This window comes from Oncorhynchus keta, chromosome 19 (genome assembly GCF_023373465.1).
Source record: "Oncorhynchus keta strain PuntledgeMale-10-30-2019 chromosome 19, Oket_V2, whole genome shotgun sequence".
In the NCBI taxonomy this organism is placed as follows: Eukaryota; Metazoa; Chordata; class Actinopteri; order Salmoniformes; family Salmonidae; genus Oncorhynchus; species Oncorhynchus keta.
This window is the reverse complement of record NC_068439.1, coordinates 61,454,212-61,478,733: the sequence shown is the minus strand read 5'-3', so window position 1 is coordinate 61,478,733 and position 24,522 is coordinate 61,454,212. Positions and strand designations below refer to the sequence as shown.

The following is a 24,522-nucleotide window of genomic DNA, read 5'->3' as shown; positions in this document are numbered from 1 at the left end:
CCCTGAGTCACTGGGCATGAGAGGGATAGCTGGTGCCGATGACGAGGCACTAAAAATGTAACATAACGTCAGTAACACAACACCAATCTAATCCCTGCTTAACGCAGGCCAGTCCGGAGGCGGTCACTCACTGCTATTGGCATCACAACAAACACGACTCCACTCCACACTACATGATGTTGTGCTACTAGTAAATTAGTCAAAACCATTACTTGAGCAATGGGCAACAACTATAAGGCGTCCTACCGGTATGTTATTATCAATAGATACCCTAGGGAATAGCAGGCCCATGTGAATTATGGTCATCTGAAAATGTCCTTCTTCAACCTGCTCAATGTGCATTATATGAAAAAGTATTATCAGTGATGGATATTCAAAAGATCTAAGCTGGAATGGGAGCCCAGAAGAAAAGGGCTCAGCTGAGTAACCAATCAACCCAGAAATACTTTCTCTGACCCCCATCTTCTGACCAGTGGCCGATGACCCTCAACCCTCCACTTCCTGGTTACTTTTTTTTACCACTTTTTCTCCCCAATTGGTAATTACAGTCTCGTCCCATCTCCGCAAACCCCGTATGGACTCGGGAGAGAGCCATGTGTCCTCAGAAACAGGACCCTGCCAAGCCGCACTGCTTTTTGACACACTGCTCGCTTAACCCGGAGTCAGCTGCACCAATGTGTCGGAGGAAACACTGTACACCTGGCGACCGCTGTTAGCTTGCAGGCACCCGGCCCGCCACAAGGAGTCACTAGAGTATGATGGGCAAAGGACATGCCGGCCAGCCAAACCCTCCACTAACCCGGACGATGCTGGGCCAATTGTGCGCCAACTCATCGAATCCAGGTCTGTAGTGATGTCTCAAGCACTGAGATGCAGTGCCTTAGATCACTGCACCACTCAGGAGGCCCCAACTTCCTGGTTACTTAACAATTGAGGTCAATGCTGAGGTAAGGCTGAGCCATAGAGATAGAGGACTCATCTTTGTATCTGTGCCATTATTGTGTCTGTGACAGTATGCGCAGCTCCATTGAGGCTACACCCCATAGGAATCCCCACCCAGTTGACTTTGACTACTTTACAATGGCAGAAGCATGATGGAAGCCCTCAACAGCGCTGCCCCATGCTAAAACGACCGTTTGACTGCCAGAGGCCTCTATCATTCTCTATGCTCTTCACTCATAGGAATCCCCACCCAGTTGACTACTTTAAAATGCTGGAAGCCCTCAATGAGGGGGGCGGCAGGGTATCCTAGTGGTTAGAGCGTTGAGCTAGTAACAGAGCTGGCAAGGTACAAATCTGTCGTTCTGCCCCTGAACAGGCAGTTAACCCACTGTTCCTAGGCCGTCATTGAAAATAAGAATTTGTTCTTAACTGACTTGCCTAGTTAAACAAAGGTCAAATATATATATATTTTTTTCAATGACAACGCTAAAACAGGTTATATCCATAATGAGCCCACTATCTATCTCTATGGGTCGAGCTGCTAATAAGCTTAAGGGGACTTTTATAGGACATGGAGGCTTTGTGCAGAGTAAGCCAAACACACCATACCGTACCCATTCGCAGCCAAATCTCCATTCATACTTTACTCCACCTCTTGGTTGCATTTCTTTTACTGGAGTAGCCTACAGGTAGCCACCCGATTACAATGTAGCTAGTGTCTACTGTGGCTAATGGCTACAATTGAGCTATTCCTGATAAAGACAGTTTGGTACTTTTTCTCATGGCAGCATATCTTATCTTCACCAACGAATGGTGTTCTTTTGCCAGAGAGAACAGAGAAAGAATAGCGTTCTTCTGTGAACAGATATACTTTGTTTGTTCATGGAGAACTGAGAGCCATTCCTTTGATATCACACAAACTATTCTCAGTGTTGTGAATTCAGAGTACACAATAAATCACAAACATTGTACAAATCCCCCTTTTAATTGTTTCAATTTCATTATATATAAATACACATTTACAGATAATTTTTGTCCATGAAAGACATCATGGTGAATAATTAATGACATAATGAAAGAATTGACAAAATTACAATCATCAATCATATTATTAGTGGCCGAGTCCCCATAGTCCCATGTTCTATAGGGGAGTGATGACATGGGGACAGCCCTGGCCTTACACTCAAAGCAGATATACACTTACTGTCTGCCTGCCGGTTACTGTAGACCAGAGCTATGGTGGCCTAGCCAGTTAAGACATTGCCTAGTTCCTCTGTCAACCAGCTGAGACAGCCTAGTTCCTCTGTCAACCAGCTGAGACAGCCTAGCTCCTCTGTCAACCAGCTGAGACAGCCTAGCTCCTCTGTCAACCAGCTGAGACAGCCTAGCTCCTCTGTCAACCAGCTGAGACAGCCTAGGTCCTCTGTCAACCAGCTGAGACAGCCTAGCTACTCTGTCAACCCGCTGAGACAGCCTAGCTACTCTGTCAACCCGCTGAGACAGCCGAGCTCCTCTGTCAACCCGCTGAGACAGCCTAGCTCCTCTGTCAACCAGTTGAGACAGCTTAGCTCCTCTGTCAACCAGCTGAGACAGCCTAGCTCCTCTGTCAACCAGCTGAGACAGCCTAGCTCCTCTGTCAACCAGCTGAGACATAGCCTAGCTCCTCTGTCAACCAGTTGAGACAGCCTAGCTCCTCTGTCAACCAGTTGAGACAGCCTAGCTCCTCTGTCAACCAGTTAAAACATAGCCTAGTTCCTCTGTCAACCAGTTGCTGCTTGGTAAGGACCATGTTGGCTAGCCTAGGGTTCGCTCTTCTCAACTGTCTGTCAACATGTTTTATTAAAACAGCTCTTTCGGTTTGACATAAAAAAATAAATAAAGGACAATGTACATAATTTAAATGGGGTTGATTCTTAAAACATTTCCCATTCATAGGGATTCTCAAATAATGTTATTTGCATGTGACAAGTGGTTGTGATTATTATTATTTACAGCAGATAAGGATCACCAGAATAAATATATTCCTCCTCTCTGAGCCCTGGGGCCAGATACTGTACTGTTATGTTTATTATGGTTTGTGAAAACACAACCAACAGTCTGAAATTTCAGGTGGGTTTTAGCTGTTAACTTATTGATATGAAGAGGTGAGAAAAGGTGCAATAGTTCCAGTAACAAAATGATGCTGCTGATAGATCATTTCTATGTAAACACTCAGGAGAGAGCTACAAAAGATAAAATGGCTGCTTGACATCATTTGACGACATCATTTTAGTTTAGTTTAGCTTATCTTCAGGGTGGTTCTTCAGCCAAAACACAAGGTGGTTAAAGGCCATGTACTAGCCCCTCTTCAGGAAACACAGAACACCCTTTTCAAATTACAAACCACAAAAAAAAAACTGGGAGGGGGATGAATGACTGACCTCAGCACTACATGAACAAACCAATAACGATTTTGTACAATGCTACACACACACACACACACACACACACACACACACACACACACACACACACACCTGGGACTGACTGACTCTCAATGACAATATGACATTCATTCACTTCACTGTTTTCACTATTCTGATTACACAACATTGAGAAACCTCTGACTGCACCCCAGGGTTATAAAGAGAGCTGTACTTAAGTACAGATAAACTGCTGGTTGGCCGATCTTTACAGATCCTAACCCTGCTGTGGGACATTGTATCATCTCATCACTGAGACTAGTAGTTGTGCCTCTTCAGCCCATAAAACAATAAACATGGCAATCAGTCCACCAAAACCCCATGGAAAACAGCCTGTTGTGTTACTTCTCAAATATTCGGTGATGGGATATCTCTGTAGGCAGTACAATGAACAAAGCAGTCATCTAGGATGTGGCATAGCATGGTCTTTAGTGGCTAGGTCAAACAGACCCCTACAGTACATACCCACTCCCCTGTATCTCCATGTTACATCAGACTATGAGGAGAATGCAAAGCAAAACCACCATTTGAGATGGGAAACGTTTGATAAGTTGTTTGGTTGCAGTTAGCTAGCTGTAGTCAGTAGTCAGTTCCACCCAATACAGAGTGCATTGTACTGACTGGGGTTTCAGTAAGCACTTGGCTGGACCCATGTTAGCCAACAGTCCATTGGAAATGATCATTTACCCACTTCACAGGTTTCAGAAGTGCATAATAGACCCAAATACATACATGCACCTCAATTAAACAATCCTCTCAGGTTGGCTCTAGTGGCATGAGGAGAACCGTCTCTTTGGGAGCTGACTGTTGAACACATGGAGTGAGTGGCATCTAGTTTGGCTTTAGTCGAACTAACATAATTATGACAGTTAGCAATGAAATTAAGCAATCAACACATTTTTCTTGTTTTATCCACCCGACATTTTCACTGTTCTTGAATCTCTACTGTATCCAGCCCCACTCTTGGGTCTCTTTCAGGTGGCGGTGGAGGGGAGATCCCTGGTTGTGTGGCATACTACTGTAGGTGCACCTGCAGCTGGAGGTATCGCTGGCAGTGCTGGGGTGGTGGCTGTAGTACAGGGGTGTGGATGTATGGGGTATGTATTTGCCAGTGCTGTACAATAGGGGCATGCAGTTAAAATGAAGCACATGCAATCTGTTTGGGAGCCTTTACTTCCTCTGATCCATGCTTTAGTCTCCAGGGAGGTGGAATGCTTGTCTCAGGCCATTTAAAACGCCGACTGAACTTAAAAAGAGAGTCTCCAATCCCACAGCGTTCTAACAGAGACAAGAAAGAGAAAGGGGGGATAGATGAGGGAGGATAGAAAAGGAGGGATGAAATGGAGGGATAGAGTGTTCCAATCCTCAGTTTGGTGGATAGACAGATACATATCATGTCAGAAGGAGTCCTGGTCTCTTGGCAGCCTGCCGCTCATGTCCATTAAGTTAGATCTTTACCACAGTATGGGGGGTTGACTAGCTGGCTGGTTGACTGGCACTAGTGACGGTTGGCCTGGCTGGCTGCTGGGGGCTCCAGTGTGGGGCCACAGGGGCCTGGCCGTGTCCACCGTAGGGGAGTGCTCCAGCGGGTAGATGGGGCTGGGAGGGAAGGGTCACTGCTGGGGCTTGGAGGTGGGCTGGCTGGCTGCAGGCTGGGAGGTCTCTGGAACCTCGATGGCGATGGAATGTGGCTGGATCACAATAGGGTCACGAGGACCTGCAGGAAGACATTGAACTGTGTCAAGACTCACTGGGGAAAATAATAACCCTCAATAGAGAAAAGTTAGCCAAGTGTCCCATGCCATAATGAGTAGGTAAAGGACTAGGCTACATATAGGCTATGTGCTCTATGAATAAATTTAGCTTCTGCATTCTCTATGGTTTGTATGATACTGAAGGTCAAATTCTGAAGTCAAATGAAGAACTAACAGGCATGTACAGACAGGTAACGGCATGTACAGACAGGTAACTGCATGTACAGACAGGTAACATTTCACACGTCAATGGCAATGACTTTGTAAACATATCAGGGTTCTGTAGATATAGACTAATGATGACCTGATGCCAATGAGGAAGAAAATGCGGAAACATCCCAATAGGAACATCTGTCCAGATTGAGGTTCATGAACACAGCACAAGCTGAGGCTACAAGGGCTAAGTCTGACTGCCAGGTACACACAGGGTATTTACAAGCTGGAAGCATGACAGTCTACACAACATCTCTGTAAACCCTGTTGACAGGAAGCTTCCAACTCTCATCTAGCTTTGTTGCAATAAATCCTGTTATCAAACAAATCCAGCAAGTAATAGCTTGTTGTCTCAACTAGAAGCAATTCACATGGGAAGGTATTATTAGCAGGAAATTGGGCCCTTGTTTAACTGTTCTGAGGTGTAACCGGTCCTGAAATATTGAAAGCTCCACGAGGGTCATGTTCAGTAGGTGGAAAACGTTTTGAAACAAGGACGTGCTACCGGAGAGTGTCCAGTAAGGATACAGATTTTTGTTTTCCGTCGCAAAACGTTCTGCTATGGTGTGCCCTACTGAACATGACCAAGTGTGTACCATGAACCTACCTGCCCTCCCCTGGCGATGCTCATCCACACTGTCACTTTCCTTATAGAGGACATCATCCATATGCAGCATAGAGGGAGAGCACAGAACACTACTTAGAAAGCACTTGTACTATTAGTTAGGCTACTACCCCTACTATATCAGATTACAATATAATGATAGTAATATCTCAACATCATTATATAACCATAGTCTCTTGAAGCTTCCAGCTATCACTTTGGTAATTCTAAAGAGAGAATCATAGACTGACATGTCAACAGGCATCATGGTGTTGAACAAACAGAGCACCAACAGAGAGGAAGTAGGTGTGAGGAGAGATGATAAACACATATGGCCGGATGTGACAGGACAGCAGTGGCTCGTCTTAGAGGTATTGGTCTCTAGATCAGTGACAGATCTCAAATTAATAGATTTTAAATGCAGGCTGTAAACACATGAAATGTGGATTAAGTCAAGGGGTATAAGTACTTTCTAAAGGTAATGTACCTCCACAAAAGGCCCCAGGGGGATCAAAGGGTTGTGTTAGCATGACAAACGGACTGTGGTATTAGCACATATCCACAGGCTAGATTTTCAACTAACCAGCCTGACATTATATTGATGTTTTTAATATGAATAGACGGCTACTGTTTATTGAAGGCATCTAATGTCTTGTGGGTTGAGTGAGTACTTGGCTGCTGTGGGGCCCTGTTTTGTCTTGTGAAGTTGACTTGTTACATCCAATGCCTAAAGCCGGTAGTACACAACACAATTCGGGCACCGATTTAGCTTTTCCAGATGAGATTGGAGACAAAATCCTCAATGTTGCCTACTCGGGGCACTGGGCTGTCACAGACGCTCGTTTAATGTGAGCGGGTCAGAGACGCAATCTGAGGGCTACCGATCTCGTCTTGGAGCAGCCCCAGACATCTCAATTTTTCCAAACATGTTGGATTTTATTGGCACAAAATCTGCAATGTTTTTGTAGTGTGCAACGACAAGTTTTGAGACCGGTGATCAGCAAAAGCTAATGAGCGCTCGCCAAAGAAACCAGTGAGATGATGACATTGTTTCGCGTTACCCAGAAGTTGTAGACACTTTCGAGCAGGAGCCACGACTACTAGGATGCGTTTGTACTTGCCTTAAACTAAAGCGTCAACTCGTTTCAGCTCTGAAGTTCACAAGCAATAGAAATTTCAACTCTGTTTGTCATGCGTCAATGTCTGACAGAAAACGTTTGAGACTGCTTTGAGCCACAGCTCGTTCTGGCTACGTTAACAATCTAATCACATCATTGTTTTCGCGAGACTATGTGGTGGTATGGAGAATCCTCACGACCAAGTGAAGACTCTTGTAGTGTGTGACCCCCTTGTCTGTACCAGATGGTTTATTCTGCGCACCACTATGTTGGCAAGACAAGAAACTACAGGAAAGACGTTGGTTTAACATGCGAGGCTCAGCGATGTTTGGATTTTGAAAGTCGTAGTGCACACCCGGCATAAGCGTCTCTGTGGTCTTACTGGTAAAGTAATGGGATACTGGGCATAGATTAGGCTATAGTTTAATGACCATAAACCATGCCTAATTAACAAAGAGATTACATCCACTTTATCACCAAGGCAGAAAATAGTTACTACAGATACATTCACGATGGACCAAACACAGACAAAATACTTAGTGATCAATTAACTGAAATGATTGTTATTGAGTTGCTCCATCCATAGCAAAATTAGGTCCACTACATTATAAATACACACAAGGCAAGCTCATGCATGCAGCCATGCTCAAAACATTCTGAAGCAACAGCCATGACATCATGCAACTCAACACTGACAGGCAAACAGAATGGATGGTTAATGAGTCAGTCAAACAAACAGCTAATCATAGTACAAAGGCACCGTGTGTCACTATGAGCAAACACAGTCTGGTGAAACGGGTTGGTCTGGGGCGTGGCAACGTGCACAGGAAGCGGGACGGATGGACACGATGCAGCTGGGTTGAGTACAGCAAGTACATCAGGGAGACGGGGGGCTTACGAGTCATTTAGACTCCGGCAACGTTTCGCCTGGGTTCTCAGCAGCCACTGGCCTGGTCAGGTTGTCAACCACTGGATTGGCAGGGTCTAGGCAGTTGGCAGGGCCTAGGCTGATGATCTCAGCCACAGGACTCGTTACAGCTATAGGTACGGCTACAGGTATGGGCTGCACAATGATTACCGTGTCACCTGGTGGATGAAAACACAAACGTACAGAAACACCTTTCTGTCAGAATGAGATAAACCAGGCCTACTCATTGGGCCAGAGTATACTGATATGTTATCCCCAAACCCATACTTCCCTGAGGCTGTTAGCTTGTCATATTTGGTTTGGTTTTCAGTTACTGTAAATTAAGCGCAGTTCCTGTTTTTGTGTGATACGGTGAGGAGATTATTCATATCAACTAGGTATTCGCCTGAACATGTTGTGAATATCTCTGAAACCAATAGCATCGTCATTTTGCTTATAAAGCCTTATACTGAAAGTTCAAATGGTGTGATAGTCACGACCCCTAGCCCAAGTGAGTATGGGGTCACCATGGTCACTGATCACTCATCAGAACAAAAAAACAAGACAATTAGGAGTATAGTCCTTGGGACTGTTTTCTATTGAGTGATCTGCTGTGTGAAGAGGCAACATGAGTGAAGGAGCTGAGAGTCCTGTCCTCAGACCAACCAGTTAAGGACACAACACAAGAGGCCGAGGCAGAGAGCATCCTCTGAGATCTGACAGGATTACATGCATCTTCCTCATCTCGCCTCTGTCCCAGCCCCTGTCCCTGTTCTGGGGACCACTGATGGGAGAGGATAAAACAAAGAGCTTCTTGTTGGGCTTGAAATGTTGGAAGAAAAGAAAAACTTGACATCTCTACCTGTTAATGTCAACATGTTATTGCACACTGTTCTGACACTACATCCATAGCTTTTACACATCCAAAAATACCAAACATTATATTATATTACCCATTCTGGTAAAGGAGCATTGTGATACAAGGCACATTTCTGCACTAGCAGATAATAAATTATCATCATCTAATTTACTGAGACTGAGGAGAGTGATAATTAAAAAATATTTAAATGTCAGAGCTAGGGCTATAACTGGATAATGTCCTCATGACATGAACCAGCAGTCTCTCAGTCAGAGTATGAGTAGCTATAAATACTTGCACATCAAGGTAATCTAAGGGCTAGCCTGCAGCCTCTACCTCCTGTGCAGGACCAGGTGCTGTAGACCCAGAGTCCTGCCTAGCTGGAGTAGACACTGGTGCCCCCCCCCCCCCATTCCCTCATCCCTTCTTCCCCATCCCTGTTTGGCTGCTCTCGCCCCATCTGTGCTCTGCTGTTTCCCTGCCTCTCCTCCCTCTTCTTTCTCCCTCTGAAAGGAAGTGACAGCGTTAAGTCAGGCTGAAAAACCGACATCTGCGAGGCGGCCTGTCGCTGAGGTAGTGTGTAGGGACGCCAGGACCCAGGAGAAGGGCCAACACAGAAGGATTGGGGGCACACTGTATTTATCCTGTTACCCTCCTCATGAGCTCTATCCCAGCTATAGTAGTCTATTCTATACAATCGAAAAATGGCTATGTGCACTAGCATACTTAGTTTATTACCCAATGCCTACTAGCACCCAAAACATTCTACCGCATACTACCTGCCACCAACCCAAAACACCCCCCCCATTTAAAAACTCCCCCCTCCCAGCGTGGGCTCACCTCTGTCCGTCTCAGCTTTGATCTGGGCTTCCAGGTCCTCTGGGTCCACGTACTGGTAGTGATCATCCTCCTCCGGCGGCTTGCACTTCCCACAGCAGAAACAGCAGCAGCAACAGCAGCAGCAGCAGGAGAAGACAGTGCAGCACACGGCCATGGTCTGCAGCACAAGGGCATAACACAAACACACAGCATTATCAGTATGGAGCTTCTCCCGATCACATATACCCAGCCGGAACAGTCACCCGCTGTCTTCCTGCTCGCAGGAGAACTTATGTCTAGCCTCAGATCTACAGGGTGATCCAGTGAGAGAAGCTAGGGGATATTAGCAGCAGAGACAGTGAAATACATGTGGATGCTCTCAATAATCCTACTGTACCAAGCATTTCTAGGGTATACATAAGTGGAGTGGTTTTGTTTCTCCCTGAAATGTTCCTTTGCTTTGTAGTTTTCTTTGTAGGTAAAAGCAGAGTGAGGTTTGTGAGACAGTCGGTGGATTTTCACTGCATCTAGACCTCTCTACTTACTCTACTCAGCATCAATGGCCACACATCTGAGTGACTGAACACAACTACACAATTCTAAATAAAGACTGCTTTGCACCTGGAGCCATCTGTCTGACTGAAACAGAAAGACACAGTACACTGACAGGTTCAGAGGGAGGTAACTATGAGACTTGTCAAAGCAATTATACACAAATACTTATATACTGTCAATGTACTCCCAACAGGGATTTACAGTAGGCTGTCTAATGCATGGAGAAGACAGTACGAGACAGTGAATTCTATCCATAACAATGTCTAATAAAATCCCAGCAGCTCTTAGTGTGATGAGTGATGTGGCTGTGAAAGAAGTCCAGTCAGTATGTCATCACTGTGACAGTCAGCTGGGAGAGTGGGGCTACTCACCCCCACTGTCGGAGGTTACAGCACTACTGACTACACCTAACCTAACCTAATATATTACCCTGTACGACTAAAGGTGGTTTGGAGGGTTATGAGGTACTCTCTCTCTCACCTTAAACCACCACTTGGACATGAGGAAGTAGTATTTAACGCTCTCCTCTCCAAACTGCTCGGACACATAGAGGCCCATGGAGCCGTACTCGTCGTAGATCCTCCTCTTGCCGTCATCGTTCAGGATGGAGTTGGCGTTGTTGATCTCTTTAAACTTATCTGCAGCCTCCGGGTTGTCTGGGTTCTTGTCTGGGTGGTACTTCAATGCTAGTTTCCTGTAAATAGATGGATGGATGGATGGATGGATGAATAAATTAATCTCAGTCCACACCACCACATACAGATTTCACAAAACTCTAAATCCTATAAAGAGCTTATACCTCATTAAAAGTAATTGTTCTTTGTCTGATGGACCAACTCCTGAATAAAGCGGGGAAATAGGGGAAATAGAGAAAAAGGCTTACAGGTTATGTGGCTATAACGACCAGAGACAGACTGAGTGTTACCTGTAGGCTCTCTTGACGTCCTCAGCGGACGCTCCTTTCTCCAGGCCGAGCACCTTGTACAAGCTTTCCCCTGTGGTGGACATCTTCCTCTGGGGGCCTGGCCGGTTTGGCTCAGTTGCGCCTGTGCCTGTCGTGGCCATGGCTGAAGTCTGCCAAGATATACAGTCACACAGGAGGTTAGCACTAAGTCACACACATGAAGTGTGGAACTGAGTAGGCTGTCACTGTAGCAATAGACATACACCCTGCAGTATTTACCTGACCTGTTCTTAAATCTTGACATTATTTGTCCAAGTAGTAACTACATGTGTGTGTGTGTACTGTCTGTAGCCATAATCATCACAGACATGGTAGACAGACACAGATGTTGTCACATTGCTTTGCCTAGAACACCATAGGGAACTGGAACAGCTCTGCCTAGAATATCCCATCTCATAAACCCAATGTCAATACAAGGATACTAATAAAAAAAAGTATGAACCAGCAAAACACAAGGATACAGCATTCAGCACTGGCTGGGTTTATGTTTAAACCATTTCTGCACACATATGTATGAACTGGGCCTACACACAACCCTTACAGATCCCTTTAAACCACAATACACTTAGCGCAGATGAATTTGGGATTAAGCTCCAAGACTGCGTGTAGTGAAGTGCAGTAGCATGTGTTAAACATGAATAGTGCATCACAACTCTGGAACCTCCATCTAAAATCCCTGTGATTAAAACAAAGCAGAAGGCCAGCAGTGAGACTCCAACGCTCCACACAGCCCCACATTCTGCTGAACAGGACAATAGCCCTGCTGTGACACACACACACACCACATCACACTCAGCCACGCACACTGTGACTAGTAATGCCCTGGGCAGGCCTGAGCTAAAGGCGATTACATTTTGCTGATCTTGCACAGATTACTCATACAAGTCAACACAGGGCAATCCTAGACTGGCCCTGGAGAGATGGGCCTGAACAGCCAGCACTGCACAGAGACAGGCTTAGGAGGCTTGGCTGGGGAAGAACCTGTAGTCTACAGGTTGTTGCAAGGGGGAACAGTAAATGGTGGCAAAAGGCTACAAGCAGTAGCAGACTAGCAGTAAACTACACTACCTGCCCATTTCCCTTTGATTCCCTTCAGGCTGGTGTTGTCCCAATACTGAGAAGGTGGTCTCTGTAATTACCTTAGTCTTACATTGGACCCGGTCAGCCTCCAAGTCAAGAATTTCAATCTGCTTAACAACCACCAAATCTTACTCACACACTTCCAAAGCTTGGACAAGCAGAAACATTTAGCCAGCGAAGCTTGTGTTCGACCATTAATTACCTCTGCTATCCAGCCTGTCTGTCGGCCATTCACACAAACTGTTCACACCCCTCTTATTGGTGGAGAGAGTTTCGCATGTTTAAAGCTCATTTTCTTGCAATTCTATACATTTTGCCAAGTCTAATGTGTATTCATGTGATATTAGAGTGACAATATAGATGGGCGAAAAAAATTTCATGTTTTAAATGGACTGGACATTTCTGACAAGTTATAAATAGTTATCTTAGGTATACAATGGCTAACATGACAAGAGGAACTGATGATGCACTACCCAATTTAGAAATTGCACCTTGTGCCTTCTACTACTACGACTTTCAAGAGTAAGTTTAAAGCTGGACTGAGTTCCTTTAAAAAAAATTATAATAATAATAAGGGCCCCACAGTTTGGGAACCAATGTCCTAAGGGAGAAAAACTGAAGGCACCTTTTCAATAACATACAGATCCCTTGATTCCTGGAAGAGATGTGACATGATGTGTGTTTGTGATTATGCTTTGGTTATGGTCATTACACTGTTTCTGGGTTATAAAATGTAGGCAAGCAAGTAAGGCCAAGTGGTTTTTCCCTCTGTGTTCCACACTGGCACATGTCAAACGTTGTGACACAGAGTAAAATGTGTGCATCCAGGTAGGTTTGGGTGGTATCGAGATTTCCATATGGTCTTCTCTCGTACCGGGAATTACTGTATTACCGGCATAGCACACAAGGGGGCACTAAAAATGCATAAAAAGCCCATTGGGCCTCTATTTTATTTATTTTTTATTTTACCTTTATTTAACCAGGCAAGTCAGTTAAGAACAAATTCTTATTTTCAATGACGGCCTAGGAACAGTGGGTTAACTGCCTGTTCAGGGGCAGAACGACAGATGTGTGTGTACCTTGTCAGCTCGGGGGTTTGAACTTGCAACCTTGCGGTTACTAGTCCAACGCTCTAACCACTAGGCTACCCTATTACCAGAATGCTAACAGAATTAGCAAAAACGAATAGTGAAATCAGACGCCGTTAGCTGAAAGCTAAAGAGAAAAAATGAATTGCAAAGACAAGCAAATCAAGCTCAAAGTTATTCAAGCATCGCTAGTAACTGGAATGGAAGGAAGCAGATAGGAGAAGAAAGGAGAAAGAAAAAAAACACTAGTAGGAAGCATAGGGAAAAATAGCAGTTGTACAGATAACTCATCCAGAGCTCGTGGACTTCTGGCAGAAAGCCATTATATGATGGCAAACATTTACTAGTGAATTGCATACGAGTGTAACTTCATCACCTTGTGCGCCGCAAAACAGAGACTCGTCAATAGATCTAGAACGCTATGGACTCACCAGCTCGCTTTCTCCTGTTGTGCTGTTTACAAACACGTGGCTGGCTCAACTGTTCTGGAGAACTATGGTAAGTATCATACTTTTAAATAATGTGACAGGTGAAATAAAGAACGCAATCTGCTTGATCTCCTATGGTATTGCACAAGTTGACTGCAGGTAATAACTTAAAAGTAGCTACAAATATTTAAATTATGTGAAAAACTTCAAATAAATAGTTTCGACAGTATTGAAAAACCATCCTGTGGCTTTTCCAAATAAAACGGTCTTCGGTATACCGCAAGAGGCTTCTGTGGGTTAGCGAGAGTAGACATGGCCCAGCGCCTGTCAAAGCCACCATTTGACACTCCGGAAAAGACGGCAGCCCGGTAGCACTTCTAGCTTGGGTGTGAAACGGTCTGGTCACAGGCTCTGACAACCGCTACCTAATAGGCTAGTCCATCACACAGGCTCTGACAAGCTTTACCTAGTCGGCTAGTCCCTGGCCTGGCTACACCATCTCTTCTCTTAACTAGCTGAGACTGAGCCAAGGGAACCCCTGGCTAAGATGATACACACAAGCAAGGCCGGGTGCGTGAGTTGGTCTTCATACTCAACATGTCATCAGGGTTCATGACCCCTGACAGGTCACTCCTGATGTGGAACTTTCTCACACTAATATGCAAAAATGCCTAAATAAAGCACAAAGACTGGATTAATGGAAGAAGAGTGATTTATCTAGGCCTAACTATTTAATTGACCCTACTTGCTAAATATATCAACAAGTCAGAGATGGAAAGATCAAACAAATTTGAAGAACAGCCACTGTGATCATGTGACAGCAAAATTATCTTAATGTGAAAGAGAAAACACAGAGAGGCAGCAGCACTCAAGCAGCCTACTGCCAGTGCTGGGCTTAATCAAGGGTATTTTGCATTCTTTTGCAATCCTCTTGTTTCTCACAGAAGGCCATTTCTTTGTTGCCTTGTCAAGTGATTCAAGAGCCGAATGTTGTTCTTACCGAACTTTCATAAACATCCCAGGGATGAGAGCTGCTTCAGGACATTTAGAAACAACTACTTCTGTACCTTGTCAATGGAAAATGATCATATCTGATTTTATTTGGCACCATAAACTTTAACAACAGCAACCTCTGATTTAAGGTTGAAACCTGAGATATATAAAATACAAGTCTCTAGGCATAAAACATTGCTACAATGTTAAACATGCTTCAGTGGGGGGTAAGGACAACTCAATGGCCAAGACAAGTAGTAGGACAGACTAGCATTTCAACATCTAACCTGCACCTCTGCTCATAACCAGAGTATAAACTAGGCCAAACCGACCAAAAACTGGAATTGGGCTTGACTAACTTTTTTTTGCCACTTGTCCTTTGGACTTGTAAAACAGATATTTTTTCACTTGTCCCCCCAAAAATGATATCATTGTATGGTGCAAGTAACCACTTATTTTACTATAGTGTAAAATACAAAAATGTAGGCTACACTCTTCCTATTGGCATCTTTGCATATTCAAACTGGTATTAAAATACAGCACTGCCTCTTTAAGGCTCTCCTGGAGGATGGTTGGCCACCCTTTCAACATTACAACTAAATAAGTTTCTAAATTTGTATGTCTACCATTCAAAACAGACTCCGGGACGACAGATCCAAAATTCATACAACCACCGCACATAAACACATTCAAAAAAGCAATGAGGCTGATGCAACAGATCAGAACGTATATCATAAAATGTTGATAAAGTTGTATTTCTTCATATTATATGTTCAACAATACGCACACGGTTCTAAGCTATTACGGAACGTTCCAAATTCTATTAGGGGAAACATCACTCAAAAGCGCACAGCAATCGCGAGCGGTTTAACGTGATAGAGCAGCCCCAATGGCCGGCAGATGGCGATATTGAGTTAATCTTACCGTCCAAACGCATTGTATGCAGCTGGCAATGGCAATACACTCATATCCCCAATACACACTCATCCCTAAAACATTCTCCATTCCGGCTGCAAAAGCTTTGATTTCCTCAAATGTATTCAATGCGTGAAGGCGTGATAAAAACCAGGGAAATATGCATACTTTCCTTACGTAATAATTATGTTTGCAGCAGTCGGTAGCAGTCCACTGAATGCGGGGTACAATATCAGGAAGTAGCATTCCTTGGCATTAGACATTAGCATGGTGGTAAAAAATGGTGTTTCAAAAGAAAATATGATTATTTTTCCTGTATTTTCCCCCGCGTTCTTGCCATTAAATAAAGTTGAGGAAATCAAAACCTTTGCAGTCTGAAATGAGAATGTTTCAGGCACAAACCAGTCCACGGGGGATACAAGTGTATTGAAGGTTGCATACAGTACAATGCGTTTGGACGGTAAAATGAACTCTCAATATCGCCATCTGACGACCTTTGGGCTAGTGACGGAGTTGAAAATATACATTTGAAATTAAGAATGCGAAATCTAAAGATGCATCAACTAGCATGAGTTACTGATAGACTAGGATCATGTATTTGGCTGCTGGAAAATAAAATAAATAAATAAATAATAAATAAATAAATAAACAGAACATGAGAAATGTGCTGGTTTCAATGGCATATTAAGTGTTTATAAAATAATTCCCTCAACATTTCTATGGACGTATTTGGCTAGGCTACTTTGAAACAAGGTCTCAAACAAATCTCATGTTTAGAAAATAACCAAAAAATTATAGGTTTTAAACTAGGTTTATGGAATAAATAGTTTTAAAATGCTGACCGCCTCTGCTCAAATTCAAAGTGGGTGATGTGCGGTGCATTTACTGGCATTTCGCCTCTATATGTCATTAAAAGTCTTATTAAAGTTGGCCTACATTTTCTGGCGCTTCATGTCAGCATTGGTTTGGACATGAGGATGTAGCCAATATGCATAGGCTATCACCTACACCAGGATTTCCCAAACTCTGTCCTGCCCCCCCCCCAAACTCTGTCCTGCCCCCCTTTTGTATTTATGTACATAAAGAAATAGACTAATATTATTCCAATGTTGTCCTCTGATGGGTGTAATTGTTTGATATTGTAATGTGTGATTTTTTTTGTTGTCACTTGTCCATTTGAACAATTTTAATCTATATATATATATAGTCTTGTCGGATGGACAAAAGGACCAGCTTTAATGTCGAGCCCTGTGGGGATTTGTGTAATTGCTGGCTGCTACAAATACTTGATGCAAAATTGACATAATCCATGACTAATCTGTAAAATACCACACCAGGATTTTGCTATGACACCTCACATTTGACCTCACAACAGCTGGGCCAAAAGGGATTTGGAAGACTTGACATCATGGCGGTAAAATATCTACATTAACCATCACCAACCTATACTAGTTATGTTGACCAAAGGCAAAACAGGAACCGTTTGAGCCATCTATTCTGTGACAGGAGATTGAAGAAACACACCGTATCTACGTGTTGCTATGACACACATGGCAGTGAGGGCTGGCAAGGGTGTGATCAAAATAAAATACAATACATTATGCAATAGCCAGCTCACACGAGATGAAACCCGATAGCTGTAGCTACAGATTAACGATTGCGATAGAATAATCCATGCAATCATAATTGTTTCTTTCTTATATAGTAAGGAACGTAGGGTTTGTATAGTTTGTTGGGTGTCTTGTAACAACTGCTGTGTCCTTGGACAATATAACGTTATAAAGACATTCAATGGTCCTTGCACAACCATAATCCCTTGCTAATCTCCACATGGATAATTACTTTCCATTTTACATCGTCTTTTCCCCATGCAAGAAGAATCTAACGTTGGCTAACTAGCTACATATGCAGTGCTAGGTAGAAAGCTACAGTAACGTTAACTAGTAACGATATTGCAATTATCTTTGCACCTAGCTCTGTGGCGTTTGCTCGAGCTATGCAGATGCTAGTTAGCTAAAATAACCCAGGCACTGGCCAAAATGTTTCACTAACGAAACTAGTTGTCAATCAATGTTGTCAATAACATTTGGGGAGCCGCAATTGTACCGTTAGCTGGCTATTAGCCAACTATTTAAAAAATATGAACGCTTATAAGGTTTTTGGTTAGTAATGAGAAGCTGGTGGATATCAACTGATACTTCAAAATGTGTTTCAACTGCAAAAGTCGACGGGCTGCTCAGCTGACCGTCACGACCGCTAATTTAGCCAAATAACGTTAGCGACGCTGATGTCAGAATTCGTTAACCATGCATTTTCACTCTAATAATGTTCCCTGAAACAAGCGTGCGTCCAAACAACGTATTTAACCAACCCAATATCAATCTGCAACCGCATGCCAGAGTAGTTTGTAACGTTACAGCCTAACGCAACGATGTCTGTGGGACTATGGACTGTCCTCGCGACCAGACCCCACTTGCTCGCTGGCTCAGTAGCCAAAACCGACTGGTGTAGCTTGAAAAAAATAAGCTCTCGTGGCGCAGGTTAGGGCGACTTTACGACGTATCTTACCTTGTGCAAATTGGAAGAGGTATATTTCGCTGTGGCATAGAGGCATCCACTTTGTATGTCAAGATTGCCAGACAATGTGTCAATGTATCCGCCCCTCCTAAAAATGCTAGCTACTACAGTTTCAGTACCATTAGCCCCAGTGGACAAGGGACGTCTGATCGCTTCTGAGACGAGGGCTTCAACCAATGAACAGCGTCTTCATATCCTTACACAAATTTGGCGCGTTTGAAATTCACGTAAAAAAAATGTCTTTTTTTTCTACCTACTGTAATTCTGTATTCTATGAAAACTATACAATTGTTACCAACGATGATTGAGCCAGGTTTGTTGGTCGGTCTAGTTAGTGTTGGACCACCACTATTGTGCTGCCATCTAGTGTTTGAAGACAACTGGGTAGAAGCCCTAGGCAGAACCACATCCACATGAGAATAGCTTTATTTTCAGAGGTTAATGGAACAAACTCATGTACAAAACCCTTGAAAGTGTTGACATTTTATTATATTTATAAAGCACAATCAGCATAATAATTCTCTTGCATAAAAAGGATGTTCTGCAATGGTTCCACCTTCTGATGAGCAGTCTGTATTCCTTTTCCCCATACAATAAAACCAGATGACTCGTCAACAGTGACACAGAAATAAACTACATATTGATATTGGTTCTATGAAACATGTTTCTCAAATTGTACTCAGAATGATGACAATACATGTAACAGTCAAAACTAATTGTTCAAGAGTACACACCAAACGTGACTGTATAGAGACTGTTGGAGCAATTAGATTATTATCGATTTCTCAAATGGTCCCAGTTGGTTTTGCGGTCCTAACAGTGGCGTGTCCACTCTACACACACACACCCCTCATCTACCCATCACTGTGGCCAGGAGGGCCATGCGGATGTACATGCCGTTCTCAGCCTGCCGGAAGTAGGCAGCACGAGGATCTGTGTCCACTTCCGCACTGCAAGAGAGAGTAAACATGATGCTAAATCATCCCACTTAATTCATTAACTATAATTTGCAAACATTAGTGAAGCAAAGGAGAAATAATGAAGAGCTGCATTGTAATCTCAGGGAACATCCGTACCTGATCTCATTGACTCTCGGTAGAGGATGCATCACCACCATCTTCCTCTTGGCTCCAGTCATGATGTGTGGGGTAAGGATGAACTGACCAAAGCACTGGATGAAAACACATGTCCTTTAGCACTGATCAAACACTAAGGCCAGCCTCACAGGTTAGTGAAACCCCATCCTTACCGCTTTGTACTCTTCCTCTGAGGAAAACCTCTCCTTCTGGATCCTGGTAATGTAGAGCACGTCAGTGTCAGGCAGTGCCTCCTCGATGCTCTCAAACTCTTCCTGCACAGCCACAAGGACATAGTTTAGTGCTTTATGTAGTGCATACCGTGCGAAAAGGACACCTACATACTAGAAGTCCGTGCCATTGACATTTTTGATTCAGAGACATCTGTTCTTCCCCAAAATGGCCCCTGTGATCCACCCACCTGCTTGATGCCTTTGGAGGCCACAAAGTCGATGATCTCGGAGGGCATGTGCAGGTTCTTTGGGGCAACGTAGCGCAGAGTGATCCTGTACTGGGTGAGCAGCCTGGCCAAGGAATGCACAGTGCGTCCGTGCTTCAGGTCTCCTACCATGGTGATCTACAGAGACAGAGACCAGTCAGGACATTGGCTATGCTAACTTACCAGGCAGGGGTGCTGTCACCAAGGAGCGGCTGATTTGGAATGAAAATACCCAGTCAGGTTCCAGATCGTAGTTCCGTTTCATATAAAAACACTGTCAGAACATAAAAAGCAGAGGTTTGAGGGCTCTTCTCACCGTCATGCCGTTGACCGTGCCCAGCTCCTCTCTGATGGTAAACACATCCAGCAGGGCCTGAGTGGGGTGCTCCCCGACCCCGTCCCCAGCGTTGATCACTGGCTTCCGGCAATGCCTCGCTGCAGACTACAGTTGGAGATAAACATGTCAGATACAGAAAGTGCAGCTTCTCACTCAATAACTGATACAAGAGATATGCTCAGTGTTTAGGTGGTACCACTGTTGTTTCAAAGTGTTTTCTCAGAACATCTTGCCTAATGAACATAACAGGGCAAGTTTAAGTGAAGTTGTAACATGGCGAATCGACACCGCTGCTCACCTCTACAGCCCCTGGCATGGGGTGTCGGAGCACCAGGACGTCAGCATAGCAGCTCATGGTCTGGACTGAGTCGGCCAGAGATTCACCCTTCTGCGACGAGGAGGTGGCCTCGCAAAAATGGACCACAGAGCCGCCCAGACGCTGCATGGCCGCCGCAAATGAGCTGCTGGTGCGCGTGCTGACCTCGTAGAACATGGACGCCATCACCTTACCCTGAGAGAGTAACACACACACAGGGGTCTAAGACAAATAACAGACTAGTGTTCAACATTTCTCTGAGCTCAGTATTCAGGCATTTCAGGGCACACACAGCATTTTCATATTCTTACAACAGAGATTTACTGACCCAAGTGGCAAAACTAGTTCTATGTGATCTTTAGGCATAGACACAAACAGGTGGCAGGTGTTGCTTGTATAGTTGTCTGGATTTAATGATGTCAAGTACCATGTGATGTCATTTCGAATGGGACTGGTAGATTTATTTTTAAAACAGCACACCTGCTCCTATGCGTTTCATCTGAAGGACAATGGCTCATCGCACTCCAAGGGCGAGAGAACCAAGAGAGAAATCAGAACTTATTCATGCTTCCTGTTGAGGTCCTGCTGATGATTCAAACCCTGGGTGACAAATGGGCTTTATGGAACGGCCCAACTAGCTACTCTGAAATGAGTTTCTCTCCTGCAATTTCTACTGTGACAAATCACAGCTTGTCTGAGTATTACTAGGAATGTACACATTTCCCTTTCAAGACGATTCAACAGCCATCTAGACACATGGTCTCCGATACGTTTTAGTGTGAAACGAGTTGGAGCGATTCGGATTGTGACAGTGAAACCTAAAACATTCCTTACCCCAGAATACTTCACCTGGTGACTATCCGAGAGAATAAAGAAAAAAGGAGCACCGTTGCTGCATGAATCCAATATATTTATTGACGGGACAAGCAAGCAAACAGGCTTACGTTTTCGGGATTAATTGCCTTCAAGGCTCTGATTTTCAAGTCCCTCAGTCGAGCACCCGATTTTCCCTTTGTTTCAAGCTGGGCTGAAGTGCATCTCGTATACGTTGTTGACAGTAAATGATGATTATTTTTTATACGTTTGCTAATTTATTGAAAGTGAAATCTCTCACTTACACAAGTTCACACACCCCTGATGCAATACTTGTAGAAGCACCTTTGGCAGCAATTACAGCAGCGAGTCTCTCTGGATAAGTCTGTAAGAGCTTTCTCCACACATGGAATGGCAAGCATTTGCCCATTATTCTTATCCAAATTCTTCAAGCTCTGTAAAATTGGTTGTTGATCATTGCTAGACAACCAGTTTCATGCAGATTCAAGTCCAAACTGTAACTGCCACTCAAGAACATTCACTTTCTTCTTGGTATACAACTCCAGTGTATATTTGGCCTTGTGTTGTAGGTTATTGTCCTGCTGAATGGTGAATTAAATCTCCCAGTGTTGGGTTGAAAGCAGATTTAACCAGGTTTTCCTCTAGGATTTTGCCTGGGCTTTGCTCCATTCAGTTTCTTTATCCTAAAAAACTCCCTAGTCCTTAACGATTACAAGCATACCCATAACATGATGCAGCCACCATTATACTTGAAAATATGGAGGGGTACTCAATGTGTAGTATTTGCCCCAAAATAACACTTTGTATTCTGGGTAAAAAAGTATATTTTTGTCACATTTTTTTGCAGTATTACCTTTAGTGCCTTGTTGCAAACTGGATGCATGTTTTGGAATAATTTTTATTCTGTACAGGTTTCCTTTTCATTCTGTCAATTGGGTTAGTGTTGTGGAAGGGATATTCAATGCCTGCTTTAAAAAATAAAAAAAATAGGTACCCCTCTACCATTCTTTGCGAGGCATTGGAAAATCTCCCTTGTCTTTATGGCTGAATCAGTGTTTGAAATTCACTGCTCGACTGAGGGACCTTACAGATAATTGTATGTGTGGGGTACAGAGATGAGGTAGTCACGCAAAAATCACTTATTGCACATAGAACGAGTCCATGCAACTTATGACTAGTTAAGCACATTTTTACCCCTGAACTTGGTCTTGCCATAACAAAGGAGTTGAATACTTATGGAATCAAAACAGTTCAGTTTAATATTTAACTAATGTGTAAAATGTTACAAAATATCATTCCACTTTGACATGGTGCATTGTGTGTAGGCCAGTAACAAAAAAAAATCTAATTGACTCCATTTTAAATTCCGGATTTAAACAACAAAATGTGGAACAAGTGGAGTGAATACTTTCTGAAGGCAACGTACATGCTTAGTTCGACACTGAAGGAGAGGACACACAAAAGACGAGGTATCTTCATGAAAGTAGAAAGAGATGAGTAGGGCTGTTGCTGTGACCGTGTTATGGACACAGTAAAAATTCATGGTAATCTCCTTTTATGCACTCTGGACATGCTTTGGTAGTCCCCAAAATGCCTACGATTATCCGGTCCGAATGCTGGTACTCAGGGCTCTATTGTCCCTCTAAAAATGAAAATCAAAAACAGTAGGCCTATCGTAGTTAAAAAAATAAATTAAAAAAACTCAGCTCACTGATCAATTTGGAGGTTGAAACAGTATAAAACATGGATGTTGTTTTAAAGCATAACAACGAAATGGACAGCAATTTCTAAGGTGATGATTAATTCAAAAACACCCACATGCTTAGAGCTTCTGCATAGGCTTATGAGCCCAAACCCCAACCAAAAACAGAATTAAAATTTTATACAATACATAGCCTACCACATATTAGGTATGGCAGATAAACTCAAATCAAATTTTATTTGTCACATACACATGGTTAGCAGATGTTCATGCGAGTGTAGCGAAATGCTTGTGCTTCTAGTTCCGACAATGCAGTGATAACCAACAAGTAATCTAACTAACAATTCCAAAACTACTGTCTTATACACAGTGTAAGGGGATAAAGAATATGTACATAAGGATATATGAATGAGTGATGGTACAGGGCAGCATACAGTAGATGGTATCGGGTACAGTATATACAGATGAGATGAGTATGTAGACAAAGTAAACAAAGTGGCATAGTTAAAGTGGCTAGCGATACATGTATTACATAAGGATGCAGTCGATGATAGAGTACAGTATATACGTATGCATATGAGATGAATAATGTAGGGTAAGTAACATTATATAAGGTAGCATTGTTTAAAGTGGCTAGTGATATATTTACATCATTTCCCATCAATTCCCATTATTAAAGTGGCTGGAGTTGGGTCAGTGTCAATGACAGTGTGTTGGCAGCAGCCACTCAATGTTAGTGGTGGCTGTTTAACAGGCTGATGGCCTTGAGATAGAAGCTGTTTTTCAGTCTCTCGGTCCCAGCTTTGATGCACCTGTACTGACCTCGCCTTCTGGATGATAGCGGGGTAAACAGGCAGTGGCTCGGGTGGTTGATGTCCTTGATGATCTTTATGGCCTTCCTGTAACATCGGGTGGTGTAGGTGTCCTGGAGGGCAGGTAGTTTGCCCCCGGTGATGCGTCGTGCAGACCTCACTACCCTCTGGAGAGCCTTACGGTTGAGGGCGGAGCAGTTGCCGTACCAGGCGGTGATACAGCCCGCCAGGATGCTCTCGATTGTGCATCTGTAGAAGTTTGTGAGTGCTTTTGGTGACAAGCCGAATTTCTTCAGCCTCCTGAGGTTGAAGAGGCGCTGCTGCGCCTTCTTCACGACGCTGTCAGTGTGAGTGGACCAATTCAGTTTGTCTGTGATGTGTATGCCGAGGAACTTAAAACTTGCTACCCTCTCCACTACTGTTCCATCGATGTGGATAGGGGGGGTGTTCCCTCTGCTGTTTCCTGAAGTCCACAATCATCTCCTTAGTTTTGTTGACGTTGAGTGTGAGGTTATTTTCCTGACACCACACTCCGAGGGCCCTCACCTTCCTGTAGGCCGTCTCGTCGTTGTTGGTAATCAAAACTACCACTGTTGTGTCGTCCGCAAACTTGATGATTGAGTTGGAGGCGTGCGTGGCCACGCAGTCGTGGGTTAACAGGGAGTACAGGAGAGGGCTCAGAACACACCCTTGTGGGGCCCCCCCGTGTTGAGGATCAGCGGGGAGGA

At 43.7% G+C, this 24,522-nt stretch overlaps 2 protein-coding genes across 7 annotated transcripts in view; both read right to left on the bottom strand.

Moving 5' to 3' along the window:
* Positions 1-1,908: 1,908 nt before the first annotated feature.
* Positions 1,909-18,610, bottom strand: LOC118398616 (dnaJ homolog subfamily C member 5-like). 5 transcript variants are annotated; one of them, XM_052470962.1, is made up of 9 exons: positions 18,270-18,610; positions 11,159-11,307; positions 10,714-10,927; positions 9,700-9,856; positions 7,992-8,179; positions 5,979-6,018; positions 3,437-5,121; positions 2,626-3,404; positions 1,909-2,505 (listed from the first exon to the last, which is right to left on the bottom strand). In XM_052470962.1, exons 2-5 carry the CDS (start codon positions 11,296-11,298, stop codon positions 7,995-7,997), a joined length of 696 nt encoding a protein of 231 aa, XP_052326922.1. In that variant the 5' UTR covers positions 11,299-11,307; positions 18,270-18,610; the 3' UTR covers positions 1,909-2,505; positions 2,626-3,404; positions 3,437-5,121; positions 5,979-6,018; positions 7,992-7,994. The 5 variants fall into 5 exon arrangements, with proteins under 5 accessions (XP_052326922.1, XP_035650028.1, XP_035650030.1 ...); XM_035794135.2 differs by having other exon boundaries at positions 1,909-3,404; XM_035794137.2 differs by lacking the exon at positions 5,979-6,018 and having other exon boundaries at positions 1,909-3,404.
* Positions 18,611-18,749: 139 nt separating this feature from the next.
* Positions 18,750-24,522, bottom strand: part of cad (carbamoyl-phosphate synthetase 2, aspartate transcarbamylase, and dihydroorotase) — a 28,750-nt gene continuing 22,977 nt past the window's right edge. For both annotated transcript variants that reach the window (XM_035794132.2, XM_035794133.2), the window contains 6 exons: positions 20,429-20,641; positions 20,110-20,235; positions 19,776-19,931; positions 19,528-19,629; positions 19,355-19,449; positions 18,750-19,228 (listed from right to left, as the gene is read on the bottom strand). In XM_035794132.2, the coding sequence (XP_035650025.1) occupies positions 19,129-19,228; positions 19,355-19,449; positions 19,528-19,629; positions 19,776-19,931; positions 20,110-20,235; positions 20,429-20,641 (792 nt within the window). In that variant the 3' untranslated portion in view covers positions 18,750-19,128. The remainder of the gene's footprint in view (positions 19,229-19,354; positions 19,450-19,527; positions 19,630-19,775; positions 19,932-20,109; positions 20,236-20,428; positions 20,642-24,522) is intronic.

Excerpts from the sequence above, each read along its gene's own strand:
- LOC118398616 (XM_035794135.2), bottom strand. The coding sequence starts at position 11,298 with ATGGCCACGACAGGCACAGGCGCAACTGAGCCAAACCGGCCAGGCCCC. Across the intron at positions 10,928-11,158 it reads GACGTCAAGAGAGCCTACAG|GAAACTAGCATTGAAGTACC; the intron begins GTAACACTCAGT and ends ATCTATTTACAG. Across the intron at positions 8,180-9,699 it reads CAAAGCTGAGACGGACAGAG|GTGACACGGTAATCATTGTG; the intron begins GTGAGCCCACGC and ends TTCATCCACCAG.